This window comes from Trichechus manatus, unplaced genomic scaffold (assembly GCF_000243295.1).
Source record: "Trichechus manatus latirostris isolate Lorelei unplaced genomic scaffold, TriManLat1.0 scaffold00242, whole genome shotgun sequence".
NCBI classification, from domain to species: domain Eukaryota; kingdom Metazoa; phylum Chordata; class Mammalia; order Sirenia; family Trichechidae; genus Trichechus; species Trichechus manatus.
In genome coordinates, this window is record NW_004444178.1 from 378,031 (window position 1) to 398,647 (window position 20,617).

At 33.9% G+C, this 20,617-nt stretch overlaps 1 protein-coding gene across 5 annotated transcripts in view; it reads left to right on the forward strand.

Annotated features, from left to right (window-relative positions):
- PHF14 (PHD finger protein 14) overlaps nt 1-20,617 on the forward strand; it is a 215,495-nt gene that overhangs the window by 5,726 nt on the left and 189,152 nt on the right. For 4 of the 5 annotated variants that reach the window (XM_023724350.1, XM_023724351.1, XM_023724352.1 and 1 more), the window contains exons 3-4: nt 10,691-11,490; nt 18,189-18,333. In XM_023724350.1, coding sequence (XP_023580118.1) covers nt 10,691-11,490; nt 18,189-18,333 — 945 coding nt within the window. The remainder of the gene's footprint in view (nt 1-10,690; nt 11,491-18,188; nt 18,334-20,617) is intronic. The other variant, XM_012559391.2, reaches the window with a different exon arrangement.

The window sequence follows — 20,617 nt, forward strand, 5'->3', positions numbered from 1 at the left end:
TATTTAATTTGGAGCCCTGGTGGTGCAGTGGTTAAGTGTTCGCTGCTGTCCAAAAGGCTGGCAGTTCGAATCCACCAGCTGCTCCTTGGAAACCCTGTGGGGCACTTCTACTGGGTCCTATAGGGTTGCTATGAGTTGGAATCGACTTGACAGCAATGGATTTGGTTTGGTTTGTAGTTCTTGATACATTAATACAAATGACAATTTAGTAGAAAATTATTTCATTTAAAATAATTAACAGTTAACAGAAACTGAATCACATCTTTTACTATTGCTTCATAGGGTATTGGTGCCTTCCTGTAGCTAAGATGTTGGCTTAGTCTAGATTACTGATGGTTTCTGTTTGAATGTTTTCTCTTCTTTACCTGAGATAGTATGTTTAGTTGGATTTTACAGAAAATAAGACATTAGACATATTACTGGTTTTCAAATATATGGAGGTTGTGAAAACCTAAGCCTTCTTATGGAGAGATTAAACTGGAGATGGAGAAATAGTAGCTGAACTTCTGTCATGACCATAGCTTCTTGCAAAACATGCTCTAGAAGTGACTTATTGACTTTCTTAAACTTAATGGCCAAATGGTTAGATTGATAAGCCTCAATTTTTGTTAACTGGATTCTGTGCAACAATTTCTTCTGATCTTCCCCTTAAAATTTGAAATTCTGGCTATAAAACGTTTATATTTCTGTTTGGTTTTAATAATACAGAAAACACTGAAAGGTTATTATATTCAACAGCCTTGCGGATAAATAATTTTGTTCACATACTTTTCAAATGACAAAATAGGAAAAAGTCAACATTGCTGAAAAATGACCTGCCAATAAGATTGGCAAGTGATTATTAATAAAGATAGTAATTATAAGACTACCTTTAGAAAATTAAGAAACTGAAAATAGCTTATCTTTTATCCCTAAAGTGAAAGCAGAGCTATATTTCACATTTTTGAATGAAACCAGTCAATAAATATATTTTAAAGTTGATAAGTCCAGAAATGGGGTGTTAGTATATTAGAATTATGGTGATAACCACCAGAAGAACCATATATAGAAATATTAGGTGGAACCATATGAAAGTACCAGTTTTGTAGGTCTGAAATAATAGAATATTGGCAATTTCATTTTCATCCTAGTTAAAGTGATTATATATGAGATTTAGACATAGGGTTGAGGATAGTGTAGGATACTTATGTATAATGATATGCTGTATAAATTGAATGCTTTTAAATATGTGTGCATGTATTACTTTTATTAAACAGAACAAACTAGCAATGCCATGCCCTCCCTTCCCCCCTGCCCAAAAAAAAGGAAAAGGTTCGCTTTAGACCTCGAGCAATGGTTAGTTTACTTAGGTTACATTACCAGAAAATTATTTAGCTGGAAGAAGAGTCAGAGACTTTTTTGTGCTTAATCTGACTTTGGATGAGTGGATCAAGATATGTTCATTGACCATCTGTAGTTTTCCATATCACTTTGCTAGGTGTTTTGGTGAATTCACAAGGCAATAATGACAATGATAATAATAATAGAATAGTTAAAAAAAATAAGGGATATGAAGTTGACAAAAAGAGGTCAAACGTAGTTAAACCAAGTAATCAGAATGGACGTTAATTAGTTTTAATTGCTTGGCAGGAACATTGTCTTTAAGGTCAAGTAAACTAAAGAACTATAATAGAAGAAATGAGATAATTTTTAAATTGATTAACAGAATGAGACAGAAATATATTTAAAAGTTCTTACTCAGATGAATGTGAGTATATAAGGCTAGAAATTATAAGGTTGATTAAAAAGAGTATTTAAGATTTGAGCTACTGTATTCTGTCTCAGGAATGACTTGTTAAAAGGATTTTTTTTGACTGACCTCAAAAGATTAAGAGGTTTATGAGAATCTGGAACATTGAAATAAAAGGTCTGATTTTTTTAAATGGTAAAAAAAAAAAAAATAAGGATAAATCATACAAGGAATGATTGATTGTTATATCACTTGTTTAGTTCACACCTTCAGAGGAGATGGGACTACTTTAGACTGGATTGATCTAGAAAAAAATTCATTGAGGAAATAAGAGTTGAACTATGAACTGAAAGAGATAAAACATTTAGATAAATAACAGTCTAGGTGGGGGAAACTTTAAGTGTACAGGTGTGGAGACAGAAAAATGTCATGTATATTTGGAGAACGGAATTGGGTAAAAGAATAGTAGAAGAGATAAACTTGAGAAAATAGAATGAGGCCAAATTGAAGCCTTATATACTAGACCTGGGTTTCTCAACCTTGGCACTGTTGACATTTTGTGTTGCATAGTTTTTTGTTGTTGGGAGCTGCCCTGTGCATTGTGGGATGTTGAACAGCATTCCTAGCCTCTGCCTACTAGATGCCAATAGCAGCCCCACCCCACCACCTTTGTGGCAACCATTGTCCCCTGGGGAGTTGTCCCTACTTGAGAACCACTTGTCTATATTTACCCAGAAAACCCAACCTGACACAGCTGGAACTAGAGTCAGATGTACAGGATAAGTTGACAAGACTTGTTGACTGGTTAGTTATTTTAAGAGATGAGTAGGATGAGTCAAAGACGGCCCTAAGATGATAACTTTGAATAACCAGTAGACTGGTGATCTGTCTATTATTTATTATGTCTATTTATAGTACTAATCACTGTTGCACTAGAACAATGAACCGAATATTTAAAGTTGATGAAATTGTTGGAAAAAGATGATTATATTGCAAAGTTAATATAAAACTGTGAATTAAATCTTATTGATATTATTATTGTTTAATACTTACCATGGGGAAAACTTAAGCATTGATTATAATAGTATTGATGGTTGATATTGATTAAATTATTTTGATTTTATTATTTAATATTGTGAAGGGATTCTTGAAGGTTGGTTTTTTTAATTCTATAAGTAAATTCTTGTATCGAGTGGTTAGTTGAAATAGCTATTGTAGAGAGATTTTCATATATTGTACCTTTTGAGGAAGTTTTTTTTGCCTTTTGCTTAACTCAATGGGAAGTAGAGATTCCAATTAAAAAATATTTTTAATGTCAACAAGTTTATTGTAGACTTGAAATTAACTCTGTTGTTATGCCTAAGATAGCTTTATTTGAAGTGGCTGGCCCATTAGTCTGATCTTTTCCTTTTTTTTAGGGTGTAGGAGTGAAGGATTTGGAACATGGCACAGAATCATCCTTTGAGTTTGTAGTAATAGGAAATTTTTTCTTTGCAGCCTATAAAAGTTATAATTATGGACAGCCAAGGACCCTGATTTTTCTTATATTATTGAGCTGTGTTTCTAAATAAATATTGTTTATCTTTATCCTTGAAGTGCACATGTACCAAAAGAAGGGCTGACTAATCAGATCAAGTATTTTTCAGAGATCAAAGAAGGATAAGATTTGGTAGATTCCTGATACTTGCAGTTTGATTATGGCTAATATAGTATGTTTGGAGAATGAAGGGTTGGGTAAACTCCTAGGGTTTGGATTTGTGGGAATATTTCACATTCTTCTATTGATAAGTAATTATTTTAAAGTGTTTACTTTTTTTTTTAAACTGCTTTTTATTCAGGCATGATTACAAAACAAAAACAGAATCAAAGAGTATCAATTTGTATCTCCTTTTAAAAATAATTAATTAATAGGCACTGGCAAACAAAACCACAAAAATCCCTGACATTCTGTAAAACTTACCAAACTATAGCAAAGTTGGGTTGGCCTCAATTTAAATCAGGTACCCACATTTCTGCCAGTTTACTTTTGTATCTATCATTAAATTTTCAGTGTTAAAAAAGATTTCTAGAAGGTCTGTTCAGAAGTAAGTACCTTTTCTTTTTATGCTCATTTCCCAATTAATTATGGCATTCCTTGTAAGGTGTTTTAACTTTTTTAGTCAGTGTGTGTAAGACAGTCTTCTTTGCCTTAGAAGTGCTTAGTCAACTCTGCTTATTATTTATTAGGTCCTCATATTAAAATTGGAGTCCCTGGATGGTGCAAACAGTTGATATGCTTGGCTGCTAACCAAAAGATTATAGATTCGAATCCACCCAGAGGTGCCTTGGAAGAAGAAAGCCCTGATGATCTACTTCCAAAAAATTAGCCATTGAAAACCTTATGGAGAACAGTTCTACTCTGACACCCATGGGGTTGCCATGAGTCGAGTTGACTCAATGGCAACTGGTTTATATTAAAATTACTTTCATATATAAGATTTTTATATATTATACTATATATAACATGCTGTTGTTGTTGTTATTAGGTGCTGTCAAGTTGGTTCTGACTCATAATGACCCTGTGTACAACAGAATGAAACACTACCAAGTCTTTGCCATCCTCAGAGTTGTTGCTATGTTTAAGCCCACTGTTGTAGCCACTGTGTCAGTCCATGTCATTGACAGTCTTCCTCTTTGTCACTGACCTACTTTACTGAGCATTATGTCCTTCTCCAGGGACAGGTCCCTCCTGGTAACTCATCCAGAGTACATGAGACTAAGTCTTGCCATCCTTGCTTCTAAGGAGCATTCTGGCTGTATTTCTTCCAAGGCAGACTTGTTTGTTCTTTTGGCAGTCCATGTTATATTCAGTATTCTTCACCAACACCATAATTCAAAGTCATCAATTCTTCAGTCTTCCTTGTTCATTGTCCAGCTTTCCCATGCATATGAGGCGATTGAAAATACTCTGGCTTGGGTCAGGCACACATTAGTCCTTAAAGTGACATCTTTGCTTTTTAACACTTTAAAGAGGTCTTTTGCAGCAGGTTTGCCCAATGCAATGTGTCTTTTGATTTCTTGACTGCTGCTTCCATGGGCATTGATTGTGGATCCGAGTGAAATGAAATCCTTGACAACTTTGATATTTTCTCCATTTACCATGATTTTGCTTATTGGTCCAGTTGTGAGGATTTTTGTTTTCTTTGTATTGGGGTACAGTCCATACTGAAGACTGTAGTCTTTGATCTTCATCAGTAAGTGCTTCAAGTCCTTTTCGCTTTCAGCAAGCAGGGTTGCGTCATCTGCATAACACAGGTTGTTAATGAGTCTTTCTCCAATCCTGATGTCCCGTTCTTCATATAGTCCATCTTCTTGGATTATATGCTCAACATACTGTTGTATGGTGAAAAGGTACAACTCTGATGCACACCTTTCCTGATTTTAAACCACGCGGTATGCTGTTCTTCTGTTTGAAGGACTACCTCTTGGTCTATGTACAGGTTCTGCATGAAAACAATTAAGTGTTTTGGAATTCCCATTCTTTACAATGTTATCCATAATTTGTTATGATCCACACAGTTGAATGCCTTTACATAGTTAGCAAAACACAGGTAAACATTCTTCTGGTATTCTCTACTTTCATCCAAGATTTGTCTGATATCAAAAATAATATCCCTCGTTCCATGTTCTAGTCTGAAACCAACTTGAATTTCTGGAAGTTCCCTGTCGATATACTGCTGCAACAATTTTTGAATTACTTTCAGCAAGATTTTACTTGTGTGTAATATTAAAATTTTTTTTTGATAATTTCCACATTCTGTTGGATCACCTGTCTTTGGGATGGGCACAAATATGGATCTCTTCCATTAGCTTGGCTGGGTAGCTGTCTTCCAAATTACTTGACATAGGCTAGTGAGCACCTCTAGTGTTGCATCTGATTGTTGAAACCTCTCAGTTGGTGAGCCCTCGATTCCTGGAGCCTTGTTTTTCGCCAATGCCTTCATTGCAGCCTAGACTTCTTCCTTCAGTATGATTTGTTCTTGATCATATGCTACCTCCTGAAATGGTTGAATATCGACTGGTTCTCTTTGATACAGTGACTCTGTATTCCTTCCATTTTCTTTTGATGCCTCCTGCGCTGGTAAATATTCTGCCCATGTTGTTGTTGTTGTTATATGTCCTTGAGTCGGTTCCGACACATAGCGTCCCTATAGGACAGAATAGAAAGGCCCCATAGCGTTTCCAAGGAGCGGCTGGTGAATTTGAACTGCTGACCTTTTGGTTAGCAGCCAAGCTCTTAAGCACTGTGCCACCAGGACTCCATTTTTGCCCATAGATTTCTTCAATTTTGCAACTCGAAGCTTGAATTTTTTCTTCAGTTGTTTCAGCTTGAGAAATGCCGAGTGTGTTCTTTCCTTTTGGCTGTCTAACTCCAAGTCTTTACACGTTTCGTTATAATACTTTACTTTGTCTTTTTGAGCCACCCTTTGAAATGTTCTGCTCAGCTCTTTTATTTCATCATTTCTTCCATTCACTTTAGCTACTCTCTGTTCTAGAGCAAGTTTCAGAGTTTCCCCTGACATCCATTTTAGTCTTTTCTTTCTTTCCTGGCTTTTTATGACCTTTTGCTTTCATCATGTATGATCTTCTTGATGTCATCCCACATCTTGTCTGGTCATCAGTCATTAGTGTTCAGTGCGTCAAATCTATTCTTGAGACGGTCTCTAAATTCAGGTATGATATGCTCAAGGCTGTACTTTGGCTCTTCTGGACTTGTTCTCATTTCCTTCAGCTTCAGCTTTAACTTGCATATGAGCAATGGATGGTCTGTTCCACAGTCGGCCCCTGACCTTGTTCTGACTGATGATATTGAGCTATTCCATTGTCTCTTTCCACAGATGTAGTCTGTTTGATTCCTTTGTGTTCCATCTACTGAAGTCCACGTTTATAGTCGCCGTTTATGTTATTGTAAAAGGTATTTGCCATGAAAAAGTCGTTGGTCTTGCAAAATTCTATCATGCGATCTCCGGCGTCATTTCTATCACCAAGGCCATATTTTTCAACTACCAATCCTTCTTCTTTGTTTCCAGTTTTTGCATTCCAATCACCAGTAATTATCAATGCATCTCGATTGCACATTTGATCAATTTCAGACTGCAGAAGTTGGTAAAAATCTTCTATTTCTTCATCTTTAGCAATAGCGGTTGGTGTGTAAATTTGAATAATAGTTGTATTAACTGGTCTTCCTTGTAGGCATCTGGATATTATTTTGTCACTGACAGTGTTGTACTTCAGGATAGATTTTGAAATGTTCTTTGTGATGATGAATGTGACACCGTTCCTCTTCAATTTGTCATTCCCAGTGTAGTAGGCCATATGATTGTCTGATTCATAATGGCCAATACCAGTTCATTTCAGCTTACTAATGCCTAGGATATTGATATTTATGCCTTCCATTTCATTTTTGATGACTTCTGATTTTCTAAGATTCATACTTTGCACATTACATGTTCTGATTATTAATGGATGTTTGCAGCTGTTTCTTCTCATTTTAAATCATGCTACCTCAGCAAATGAAGGTCCTGAAAGCTTTACTCTGTCCACATCATTAAGGTTGACTCTACTTTGAGGAGGCGGCTCTTCCCCAGTCGTATCTTGACTGCCTTCCAACTTGAGGGGCTCATCTTCTGACACTATATTAGACAGTGTTCCGCTGCTATCCATAAGGCTTCCATTGGTTGGTTTTTTAAGAAATAGGTCACCAGGTCTTTCTTCCTAGTCTGTCTTAGTCTGGAAGCTCCACTGAAACCTGTACACCCTGGGTGACCCTACTGCTGTTTGAAATACTGGTTGCAAAGCTTTCAGCATCACAACAACATGGAAGCCAACACAGTTTGACAAACTGACAGACGAGTGGTGGATATAAAGTATAGTACATAAAGCAAAACCAAACTAAACCTATTGCTGTCAAGTTGATTCTGACTCATAGCAACCCTATAGGACAGAGTAGAACTGCCTCATAGGGTTTTCAAGGAGCAGCTGGTGGATTCGAACTGCTGACTTTTTGGTTAGCAGCCCAACACTTAACCACTGCTCCACCAGGGCTCTGTTTATTTTATAACAAGTATATAATACGTTGTATATGTTTGTTATACATACAAATCATAAATACGTTATATCTAAAAAATATTTTTTTACAGGAAATGGTTTTTTTGGCGTGACAGTTTAATTCTGAATAGTTTAAAAAAGAAAAAGCTTTTTGTAATGATTTGTAGAGCTGTTGGACTGAAAAGAACAGAAGTCATCTGTTTGTCAGTGATATGCGTCCACAATGTCTTTTCAAAATTCAAGGAGCTTCCAAATCCATAATTTCTTTCCTAATTTTGGCATTAACTTATTATTTTTTGTAAATTTTTTATTTTGATGAAAATATAGTCAGCCAAGAATATATCATTTCAACAATTTCTATATGTACAATTCAGTAACGTTGGTTACGTTCTTCAAGTGGTGCTACCAGTCATCACGTTGTGCTACCTTTTCCAAATTATTTCACTACCATTATTTTAAACTCACCAAACTTCCCATCCATCCTTTTGAGTTGGCTCAAACTTATTTGATGGCAAAAATGACTGAAAATAATAGACATTTGTTTTAATATTTGTTTTTTAATATTATTTATTTTGTTGTTGTTGAGAATATACACAGCAAAATGTACTATTTATAATTCACCAGTTTCCACATGTTCAATTCGGTGACATTGATTACGTTCTTCAAGTAGTGCGAGCATTCTTACCTTCCTTTTCTGAGTTGTTCCTCCCCCATTAACATAAACTCACTTTATCTTGAGCCACCTATCCAGTTTTTCGAGTTGCTATGATCCCGTATAGATAGTTCTTAAAAGAGCCTAATGCTCAAGGCTGACATTTTTTACTAGTTAAGCTAAACTATTGTTTGATTTTAAGAAGACATCAGGGAATATTTTCAGTTTAAGGTTTAAAGATTATCTCAGGATAATAGTTTGGGGGTTTATCAAGCCTCCATAGCTCCAGAAAAGTCTAGATTCCATGAGAGTTTGAAGTTCTGTTCTGTATTTTCTCCCTTTTGATCAAAGATTCTTCTATAGAATCTTTGACCAAAATGTTCAATAGTGATAGCCAAGCACCATCCAGTTCTGGTCTCATGGCAAACGAGGCAGTTCATGGAGGCAATTAGACCCATGCCCTGGTTGTGCAGTGGTTAAGTGTTCGGCTGCTAACCTAAAGATTGGCAGTTTGAACCCACCAACTACTCTGTGGGAAAAAGTTGTGGCAGTCTGCTTCCATAAAGATTACAGCCTTGGAAACCCTCTAGGGCAGTTCTTTTTTGGCATATAGGGTAACTATAAGTTGGAATTGACTCAGTGGCAATGTTTTTTTTTTTTTCTGTTATAAATAGAAATAATGTGTTTGATTATTAGAGTAGTGCTATAGACCTCACTGGGGGTGTTAGGGTAATGTATGGTGCATACACCATGCTACCTTTCTCAAAGCTGAAAAATTCCAAATTCTGAAATACATCTGCTGTAAAAATTTTAGATAAGGGAGTATGGACCTGCGTGATACTTCTCTTGTGTCCTGTGCCAGATTGTTTAGGATGAGAGTGTTCTTTTTAGAATAGTCTTGAGTAAGCTATGAATGCCTGCATGATAATCATGAGATTGAGAATTATGATTTTATTGGTCCAGGATACTAATTACAGGCAATTTTCTCTGCCTTTAATGCCCAGTAAACTATTTTCCTCTTATAGTTAATTATAGGCTAGTTTGAGTTAATAGAAACTAAACGATGTGGAAATGCTTTTTTCACCTTTTTATTACTACCTTTTCTGAAGTATAGGTACAAAAATTTTTATCCTTCAGATTTTATTATTGGCATTTGGCGAAGACTTGACTATGACTGTTTTCTGTTCCTGCTCACCCTCTTTTTCCCCTCCCTGCTCTTCAACCCCACCCACACACACACCCTGATATTTTAGATTTTTATTTATTTGACTGGTAATAAGGAAGATCAGAAGGTTGAGTAAAGTTGGCGTAAAGGAACTGGGTTGCCCTAGGCAGAAATAGAAGAAATTTGATAAAAAGCTTTTAGCCCTGCATGAGCTCTTCAGTTTTCTTAGCCCATCTTTTTAGTAACTTCTGTGGGCTGCTCATTTCCAAGATGGATTCATTTTTGCAATTCATCAATTCATTCCATTCTTGGGTCTACAGACATTACTACCAAAAATTTTTGGAAGTTTAGGTAACTCTTCATTTGATGATATGGACAGTATCCTAATAATCTAGAAAATTAATAACTTATCTTGAAACTTCCATTTCCTATGGCATTGCTGTTGTCTCATTTCACTTGTATACTTGGTGTTTCTAAAATTCCTGTGGTATGTTAGGGATGTGGTGAAAGTTGATTGTCATAAATATCTATGCTCATTTTTGCTTGGTGAAGAGTGGAATAAATAAGTTTTTTGGGCCAGATTTTTTCTTGTTCCGGATATGAATCTTTTCAATATTTGTAAATCCAGATAGTTTATAAAAGGATGATGTAAGGGAAGGAGAAATTAGTCTATATTGTATTATCATTAAGTTAAAAATAAGTGCCCAATTTAGAAAATAAGCATATTTACTTTTAGGAAAAAATTACCTCTATGGTACCAAATATAATTTGAGCAATATGACACAAAATGCTGCTCCTCTTTTTAAAGCTTATTTTAATTTAGAATTATACATATATTCATCTTCATTACGGCTATATTGAACTAAAACCATTACACCAACTTCATTGATTTATTATTTAATCTGGTTGGGAATGTCTACCATTATTTGACCTAAATTTGTTCATATTATTTTGCAAGTTATTCACAAATTTTGGTGGTTTCATTTGTGTCAGTGTGTTGTGTGTGTGTGTGTATGTATATACATATGTGTGGTTTTTTTTCTCATATTTTCAACAGATTCTGAAGGGAGTGGTAATGGAAGTGAAGATCCATCAAAGGACAGTGGAGAAGGCTCCTGTAGTGATTCTGAAGAAAATATTTTAGAAGAAGAACTGAATGAAGATATTAAAGTAAAAGAAGAACAAATTAAAAATTCTGCAGAGGAAGAAATACTGTCATCAGAAAAACAGTTAATTAAAATTGAAAAAAAGGAGGAAGAAGAGAATGGAGAAAGACCTAGAAAGAAAAAGGAGAAGGAGAAGGATAAAGAAAAGGGAAAAGAGAAGGAGAAAGAAAAAGAGAAAGAGAGAGAAAAGGAAAAAGAAAAAGCAACAGTGTCCGATAATGTGGCAGCGTCTACTACTGCCACGACCCCTGCCATGAGTCCTCATGCCGTTAATGCATCCCCTTCTGTCCCCAGTACGACAAACACTACAGAGGAGCAAGTTAGTGAGCCAAAAAAGTGGAACCTTCGTCGAAACCGACCACTGTTGGATTTTGTATCCATGGAAGAGCTTAATGACATGGATGACTATGACAGTGAGGATGACAATGATTGGCGACCTACTGTAGTAAAGAGAAAGGGAAGATCTGCCTCACAGAAAGAGGGAAGTGATGGAGACAATGAGGATGATGAAGATGAGGGAAGTGGGAGTGATGAGGATGAGAATGATGAAGGCAATGACGAAGATCATAGCAGCCCTGCCAGTGAAGGGGTTTGCAAGAAGAAGAAGAGTAAAGTTCTTAGCAGAAACAGTGCTGATGATGAAGAACTGACCAATGATAGCCTGACACTATCTCAAAGCAAGAGTAATGAGGTAGATCAACCCAATTTCTATGATATCTGTCTGTCTGGGGAAAAGGGAATTCTTCTCTAAATCACTCTAATAGTTATGTGGCTTCCTTGAAATCCTATTTTTAGGCAGCTGTGGGAATGAATGAGAGCCCTAACTGTAACATTTATTCATTTGGCCAGCAAGCCTTTTTTAAGCATCTACTATTTGTCACCGTTCTCAAGGAGCTCACAATCACCGTCCTCAAGGAGCTCACAGTCTATATATTTAGGGAAATTAGAGAAATGCTTTTATATCCATACACTTGGAAAATGATAGAATTTTCCATTCTCCTTTTCATCCTCTCATCCCATTGTTCATAGGACTGCTGAATGGTGCTGAGTGGATTATGGAAACAAAAGACACCTTTCTTTCAACTTAATTATGCCCTATCCACATAAAAATTCAGAGTTTGAATGTAATTTAGAGTAGAGTAACAATTTGGCTAATGCTTGTCTCAAACTTTTAGAAACTTAATTGAAATTTGTTTCCCAGTTGTGGCACCAATCATCTGAATAGTCACAAAATCTTTGCTTTATATATGTGGAAGTAAATATGAACTATATATTTACATATATTTAGTAAATAAGTTTCTACAGAGAAATAGAAAAGCAGACATTTCTATTGATTATCGTAAAACTACAGTAATGGCTCAGTTCTTCCACTTGAAATACTACTACTGAAAGTTAGGTTTATCCATTGGGCCCAGAGATGCTACATTCAAGACTCTTCAGTCAAACACATTTGTGTCTCTTTGTCTGTGTGTTTATGTATATGTTTTTCTTCAAACAAAAGACTGAGTTGTCATTTTACATGTAGATGTACCTGTTGCATCACATGTAGAGCTGTAATAAAGTCTGACATTTCTGTTAATGTGTTTATAGTCACCAAATACTTGTTCTTTGTTTTTTTCATTTCATTGAAGTAGGTTAAACTGGTAGAAAGATTTTCTCTGCTTTATTTGTTCCTTCACGTTTCTTTTGCTTAAAAGTTTTACAAAGGAGTGGTTATCCATTGTAATTAAGTTTCATTAAAAAAATTGGAGATTTTCTTACCAAAATAATGTATGGCAGGCTACGAGGGGCTGAATGTCAGTAGAGATGAAACAGCAGTATACATTTTAGATTATAAAATCATCAGCTAACTTCTAGTTTTCCCACTTTCATATGAAAATGTTGCCTACCTCCAATGTCATCCTAATTCTTATTCCAAATCTTCATTTGGAATATAATATAGTATTTATAATGATGTAACACAGGCAGGTCTTTATTATCGATGTCAATTTAGGGAAACAGGTATGGATAATCCAATTGTTCATACTTGATTTAGGAATGTATCCAATTAGTCTTATAGCATTTAGCACTCATTCTGTATCTACTAAATAAAATTACCTTTGGCAGCATCCACTTCCTTACTTCGTTTTTATTAGGCTGATATTCACAAAAATAGGCTGGCTAACGATAGAGGCAGCATGACTTAAACTTAAGGTGTAGGGAATACTGCGTATTGTTAGAAATTTGCCTTGTAAAATATATAAATTATCCATTTGGTAATAATCTTTATAACATATTGCTTAAGAGGTTGTAGACTACCTTTATGATGGATTTAAAGACCATGGGCTGTTTAGTTTTTTACCACTAGAAGAGAGTTTATTAAATAATGGCAGCTTATATATTTAGGTTAATAGTCCCAAATACGTTCCAGGAATGAGATTGCAAAGCATTTCTTGGAAAAGTGCCCTGATAAAGTTGTCAGGAAGTTTCTCTTTATATTAGCTAAATTAAATTCCTCTTGTGCTAGTTTATGTTAATTTTTGTTTTGCTCTGTCCTGTACAGAAATGTAGAAGAGCTTACAGGAAACCAGTTTCCCTCAGAATATTATTCAACCTAAAAGCTTGGTAACTTTTTCCCCAAGACTCTATTATTCAAACTCTGATAATTTTTTGATAATTTTAGTTCTACTTAAATTATATCACTTAAAGCCAGATATTAGATTATAATAAAGTAATACATTGAAATTATTACTTCATCTTATATCCCTAAATTTTCTGTTCCTGAGATCTGGATTTAAAAAGATAACTAAAGTTAATTCTTGTTGCTTTGTGGCCAATGATTGTGTCTTAATCTTCTAGGTTATTTTAGGTACTGATACCTTGCGAAGTATCTATTAGATAGCTAGTAAGTATATATTTGAAGTTTTACTTTTCTCTGCTTTTACACTAAGTTTTCAAATACCACTTTGTAGGAGAGATAGCAGAAAATGTGGTTCTAGCAATACATAATAGAATTATATTTTGTTCAGTTTATAAGCAGGAAAACGTTTTTCATGGCACCTATGAAGCATATTTGCAGGGACATAGTTTTGGGCATCATTTTTAGGTTAATGATGCCCAGAACCTTTCATAGTTATGTAGATTTTTAGGAGAATTTGCTTTTTTTTTTTTTTTTTAAGAGGGAGTACTTTTGTAACTATTGCTTTTAATGACCTCACCATATCCTGAAATACTCTAGAGCAGTGGTTCTCAAACTTTTTGATCTCAAGACTTAAAAAAATAGTGAGGACCCCAATTATTGTTTTATGTGGCTTATATCTATTGATATTTACCATTTCAGAAGTCAAAACTCAGAAATTTCAGAAACAAGACTATAGAAGCATACTAGTTGTCAGATCAATGATGCCATCACACTTCATGTAGCTTCTGGAAAACTCCACTGTACACCCATGAGAAGGAGAGTGAAAAAAGCAAATACCATTTTTTATGGTAGTATTATTATGAAAATAGCCTTGATCTTGTGAGTTTCCTGGACTACACCTTGAGAACTGCTGCTCTGGAATTGGGTATTTGATAACCTCTGTTTTCTCCAAATGGGCACATGCCTTTCTTAATGGCTTTCTGTCATTTTTTAATTTCAGTTCAGTCTGAATAATCCTGTTGGAATATGGTTATATGTCTTCTTTAGCCTTTTGTCTGGAAGCTTTTGCTAAAGTTATCTTGCCTTTTAGTCTTCTAAGATGAATTTTTTGGGGTGGATGTGTAGCTTTTTCAGAGAATGGTTCCCATTTTCGAAACTTTGAAACTACAGCTTTTGGTGAGAATTCAGATATGACAGAAAATCAACTATATAGGAATTGTCAGATGGCAATTTTTTGTTTTTGTCTTTTTGTAAGAGGAAAAAAGCTGCTATTTCTCACAGAGACAGTTTGGGATCTTCAGGATTACTGTTCTATGCGTGTATCCTTATATTCTTTGCTTAGTAGAAATTTTTTTTTTTAACAAAAAACTGTTTTATGTTAAATGGATTAAATGTCTTGCCATGTTAAGAAAAGGCCATCTCCACTCAATTTTTGCGTATTAAAATATAGCAATTTTGTCAAAATCACCTCTGTTTGGGGCCTCTGGCTTATTAATCAATTGTTTTTTATACATTTTAAAATAAAATAAATTGCTCTAAGTCCTGCATGTCAGTTATGTAACATTGTAGAAAAATCACTTGAGATTCTTGAGAATTCAGTCTTCTTTAAAAACTTAGAGAAAAAAATTATTGAATGAACTTCTTGCTGTACTAATTTTTTCTCATTTTCAGAGTAATTAGATTCTTTTAATTCTGATTTTGCATGACATGTTCTGGAATTTCCTCCTGTGAAACACACACTTAGAATTTAGTCTGTTGTATATATCATTTATAATCCTTTATATAGACTATATATATACATAAATACTAAATATACTATAGGACCATGAAGAACATTGGGCAATATTATCATTCTGCTATTTTGTTGGTAAATTTTAAATCCCAAGGGAAAAATAAAATAATTTAATCTAAGTAGTCTTGATTTATTACTATAGTGCCATATCTACTCTTCTTATATTATAATTACGTTAGATTCTGTATAATTACTCTATAAAAATAAAGTTATTTTGTAGGTGGGTGCTCTTTTGCCATTCAGAACCCACTTTCCTCATTTCTACTTTTATGTTAAAACTATATTTTTAAAAGTTTTACTTTAGCTTGAGTATTTTCTCCAGAAACTTGAAAGATGATATAAATGTTCAGAAATAGGCTAGCAAAATATTATTATAAGTTAGCTTTCATTTTTGATCACAGGTGTGCTTAAACCTATGTTTGATCTATTAAAGACAACTCACATTATAATTTTTAAAGAAGATGTGTTATTTAGATAGCCTGTTGAAACATTGTCTGGAAATGTTTTCTCCCTGACGTTGATTTGCCCACTGCCATCAAGTCGATTCCGACTCATAGTGACCCCACAGGGTTTCCAAGGCTGTAAATCTCTACACAAGTAGACTGACACATCTTTCTCCTGCGGAGCCGCTGGTGGTTTCAAACTGCTGACCTTTTGGTTAGCAGTCGATTGCTTTAACCACTGTGCAACCAGGGCTCCTTTGACATTGATTAGGGTAATATTTTTAGGGCTTTAGTTTACTCCGTTTTTCTCTTTGCTTTACATTTCTGGTAAAAGTCTCAAATGATGAGATCATAGGACCAGAAATACTAGTTAATTTTGTTTTGTCCACCTCTAAGTAGTAATGTTTTAGAGAGAAAATGGTATAGAGCTATGATTTAGAGATTAACTCTTTATCTGAGAAAACAATATTGAAAAAAATAGGAAAATAGAGGAATTAGAGCTATCCATTGATTCTTAATTTTTCTGACTTGTAGAAATTTACTGGTTTCCCATGTGGGTAAACCTTTTTCAAAGGCTAGTTAGTTGTAATTTCACCAGAGAAATGTTGGCAGTGCCCATCAACCTGAGCAGTTCATCAGTCAGGAAACTGGTTGTTTGCTAGGCCTTTTTCTGTACTGATTTCTTTTTAACCTACATGTGGTTTCTAAGAAAAAAGTCTTTTCTGGACTTACTATGAGAAAACTATTTAAAGGAGCAGTGCTCTTTGAGGCTAGTAACTTTTCTTTTGGGGTTCTAAGTAAGATTCCCCAGTGTAATATTATGGTCTGCTCGTATTTCTCTTCTTGAGCCACCTGCAAGAAGTGCAGAGGAAGGAGAAAACGAATGAGCATTTATTATCTAGTATGTGCCAGGAACATTCTTTCCATACATTATCCTGTTAATTCTCACAATAACTTCATGAGGTAGGTATTCTTTTTATCATCCCCATTTTACAGATGAGAATGCTGCAGCTTCTGGTTCAACAGCAATTAAATGAGAGTTGGGACTAAAACCCAAGAATGCTTGATTTAAGTCAAATGCTGTTACATTTGAAGGATAGCTAATGGTATGAAAATCGTGCCATAATTCTGTCTTGCTTACAGTACTAAAAAAGTTGTATAAAACACATGAGTTTTCCTTTTAGGAAGTTCTCACCATTATTTGCTAGGTATGTGCAAAGCCCCTAAACTATTTTGTTTGGTTTTAAATCAAAGAGCAAAATATAAATCTTTAAAGTACTAGAATTCCCAAGAGAAATGACATTGTCTCCTTGTTGACTTTGCATTCTTTTCTCATTTGTTTTACAAATCAGCTGCAATTTTAATTGTATTTTACAGGAAATATATTGAAAGAATTTTATTATTTCTGGCATTCAAGTGTCATTTAAATGTCATTTATAAATTGCTGTCAAATGATGACTCAGAATGTTACCTTTGGATATTGGTCAAGTCTTAAAAATATTAACTTGAAACAAAATATTTACTGAATATATGGTATGGAATTAATTTTTCAACTTTGTTTCTGAATATGGTTAGATTCTTAAAATATATAGACCCAAGTACTATCTCTTATTATATGTAGTGTTAAGCCCAATTTATTAAATATGGCAAGAATCATTTTCTTGTTAATTTGTCGTTTAATGTTTATAATGCAGAAAGTTTAAAAGAAGCGAACTTCTCTTTCTTGAGACTTTTTTTATGTTTGTCTATTAATACATCTTTCTTTCTCTTTTTATATTATAATTGACTAGATGTTTTTATACCATTTATAATAGACATTTCTTGACATGAATCTAGCAATTCTGCCAAGTAAAGTCCTCTAACTCTTCTAGAAACCAGTCAACCTGGATCCCTTTTTTTTTAGATTGTTTTCTCTACATTTATACATAGATATTCTTATGTAGGGTTTCATGAATCTATCGTTCAGTAATTTGATGACCATGGAATTTCTGAATTCCCAAGCCTTTAAGTAACATAGAGCCTATACTATGCTGTCACATACACACTGGCTTATATGTTATCTTGGAATTGATTTCTTCCTGTTTTATATGTGTGTGTCTTGTCTCCCCTAGACAGGTTTATAAGCTCCCAAAGGATAGGGACCATGTCTTCTACTTCTTAAACACATAAATAGACTTAATAATTACTTGTTGGGTTAATTTTTCCCTTCTCCTACTTTAAGGAGTCAGACCATGATCCAGAATGGCAAAGCAGTGAAGAGTTGTTGGTTGCATGCCTGCTTTTTCATTTACTAGAGGAGAAAGAAGATGGGGCTTGTGGAGAAGTAATAAATTTGGGAGAGGGTGCTTTGAGGGTCCTTGGAAAGAGGTATACTTCTTAAATGTAGTACATTTTGAAGTTATTAAAAGAATGGAGAATGTGGTATAATTTTAGAAATTCTTCAAATAATGTTTTAAATAAAGTAAGAATTTATTAAAATTACTTCCTAATTTAAATGTGTAGTTTTCTGATATACTTTAATGTTTTAATGTTAGGACTCGCTGATTCTTGAGAAGAGTCAAAACTGGAGTTCTCAAAAAATGGACCATATTCTGATTTGCTGTGTTTGCCTTGGAGATAATAGCGAGGATGCTGATGAAATAATTCAGTGTGACAATTGCGGCATTACAGTCCATGAAGGTAATTTTGCTTTATCTCATTTTAGAAATGACTAACACTACTTTTAAATAAATAAAGTATACTCTTTTACAGTTGTACTCTTCTGACATTTTTCTACACTATTTTGGTATTTCAATTGAAATAGTACATACAGAACCTTCAAAGTATGATGGATGTTATTTTTCAGATGATCGTAATTTAAACATTCTAAAACATAATTAAAATGTGAATATTATATGGAAATCACAGTATTTCTTTATAGGCCAGTGTTATGATAACTTCCTTCATGGTATTATTTACTTCTAGTTTCTAAATGAAATTCAGAAGTAGGAAAAAGTCTCGTGTGTTACTCTAGTAGAATGTATTAGTATAAAACTTACATTCTAAGTCTATTGTTAGGATTTCTTCTTTCTGAGTTATAATTTTTAATTTTGATTTTGCAAGGGGAATTTGTAGAGCCCATATTTTAAAATCTGAAATCAGAGCCACTCTGATGTATTCAAATTATTCTTACCGATTATCATTTTTGAACCGTTTTTTGTTATATGGTTTTTTTTTTTGCTTTTTACTTAAATTTATTTTGACATAATTTCCAACTTACACTGTAACCAATGGAATTTATTTCAGAAATTCAAGGATGAGTCTAGATTTGGAAATCTGTTAACCACATTTATTGTTTCAGCAATTATCTGATAATATTTAAGCAACTCATAAAATAAGAATAGAGGGAAACTACTTAAACATGATAAAGATTGTTTATATGAAATTAGTCAAAGATCTTAATAATGAAATGCTAGAAACTTTTTCATTAAAATGAGGACCAAGGCAAGGATGATGGTTATTTCCTTTATTGCACATGATTTTGGAGAATCTAGCAAATAAAACGGATAAAAATATAGAGTAAGTGTTGTAAGTATTAGAGAGGAATGAGAAAGTTATCTTTTCGGTTATTATATGATTTTATAACTAAAAACATCTAAGTCTGAAGTGAAAAACTAAGGAATTTGGTAATATGGATGGATCATTGGTTGATACATAAAAATGACATTGGAAAAAGTATTCTAATCACAATATTGACAAAAACTCTGTACCAATTCTAAATTTAGTGAGAAATGGTCAAGACTTATTTGAATCAAACTGTGAAATCTTATTGAAGGATATATATATATAACACGATCTGGACAAACGAGAGATATAAAAAAAAACTTAATATCATGAAATACATTTTTAAATGTAGAAAAGTATAGTGAGTTTATGCTGATATTTTCAAAAAAAAACTTGACTATGAGGTTTAATTCAATTTTTTGATTTTATATTGATGTTTTGTTTCTTTTATGCTGAAAATCTTAGCATAATTACTTTTTTGCTTTATCCATATATATTTTATATGGCTATATGAAATAATATATAACTATATAATATGTAATATGGTTCAGAATTATAATACCAGTATTACTAACCATACGGCTACTGAAAAGGTTCATAAAAAAAAAAAAATTTTTTTTTTGCTCTTTTTTCCATTAAGGTATATCTCGTTTGGGATGGAAGGTCAAATTAATTGTGTTTTCTGTTTTACACCAGGACATTTTTTTTTTCCTAATGGGAGAAAACTGTATGCATGTATAAACTGGGAGGTGTATAGTAATTTTTTTTTTTTTTGATCATGGAGTAACCCATTTTGTAAGTATGGAGACCTGTGGGTAAGAAGATGGTAAAGGAACATTTAAGTAAATTTGAGTGTCCAGAGTTCAAACTAATTTCTACTTGTACTTCCTTTTGGAATACAGCCATAAAGAACTAGAGTAAACCTAAAAAGAGACTACTGGTTAAGTACATTCATTTAACAGCTGAATTTTTATGTATTAGAGGCTTAATCCTTTGTTTTTAAGGCTTCTGATGCTGATTACCATCAGATATTTCATTTAAACAATATTTACTATACAATTTGGACCCTTTAAAGGAGACTTAAAAACTGAATTAGGATAACCAAGCATTTGAAATGTTTTTTAGATTTTAAAGACATACAGGGGCTTAGTTTGTTCAGAAATTTTGGTGCTTTATTGGCCTGTGGTAAAAACAAGGCCATGAAGACCTCAGTGCAGTATTTCTACTGCCTTCCCCTTACCTGCCTTCCTGGCATTATAACTCTCTTCCCAAATCATTCTGGGAGTCTGCTGGACTTGTGGGACCTGTGGGACCTGTGCTCCTTCAACCAATCCTCTTCCTTTCATGTAGGCTCACTGTGGGAATGTCTCCTATTATTGCTGTTTGTTCATTTATTCATTTATGTTTATTGTGTACCTTC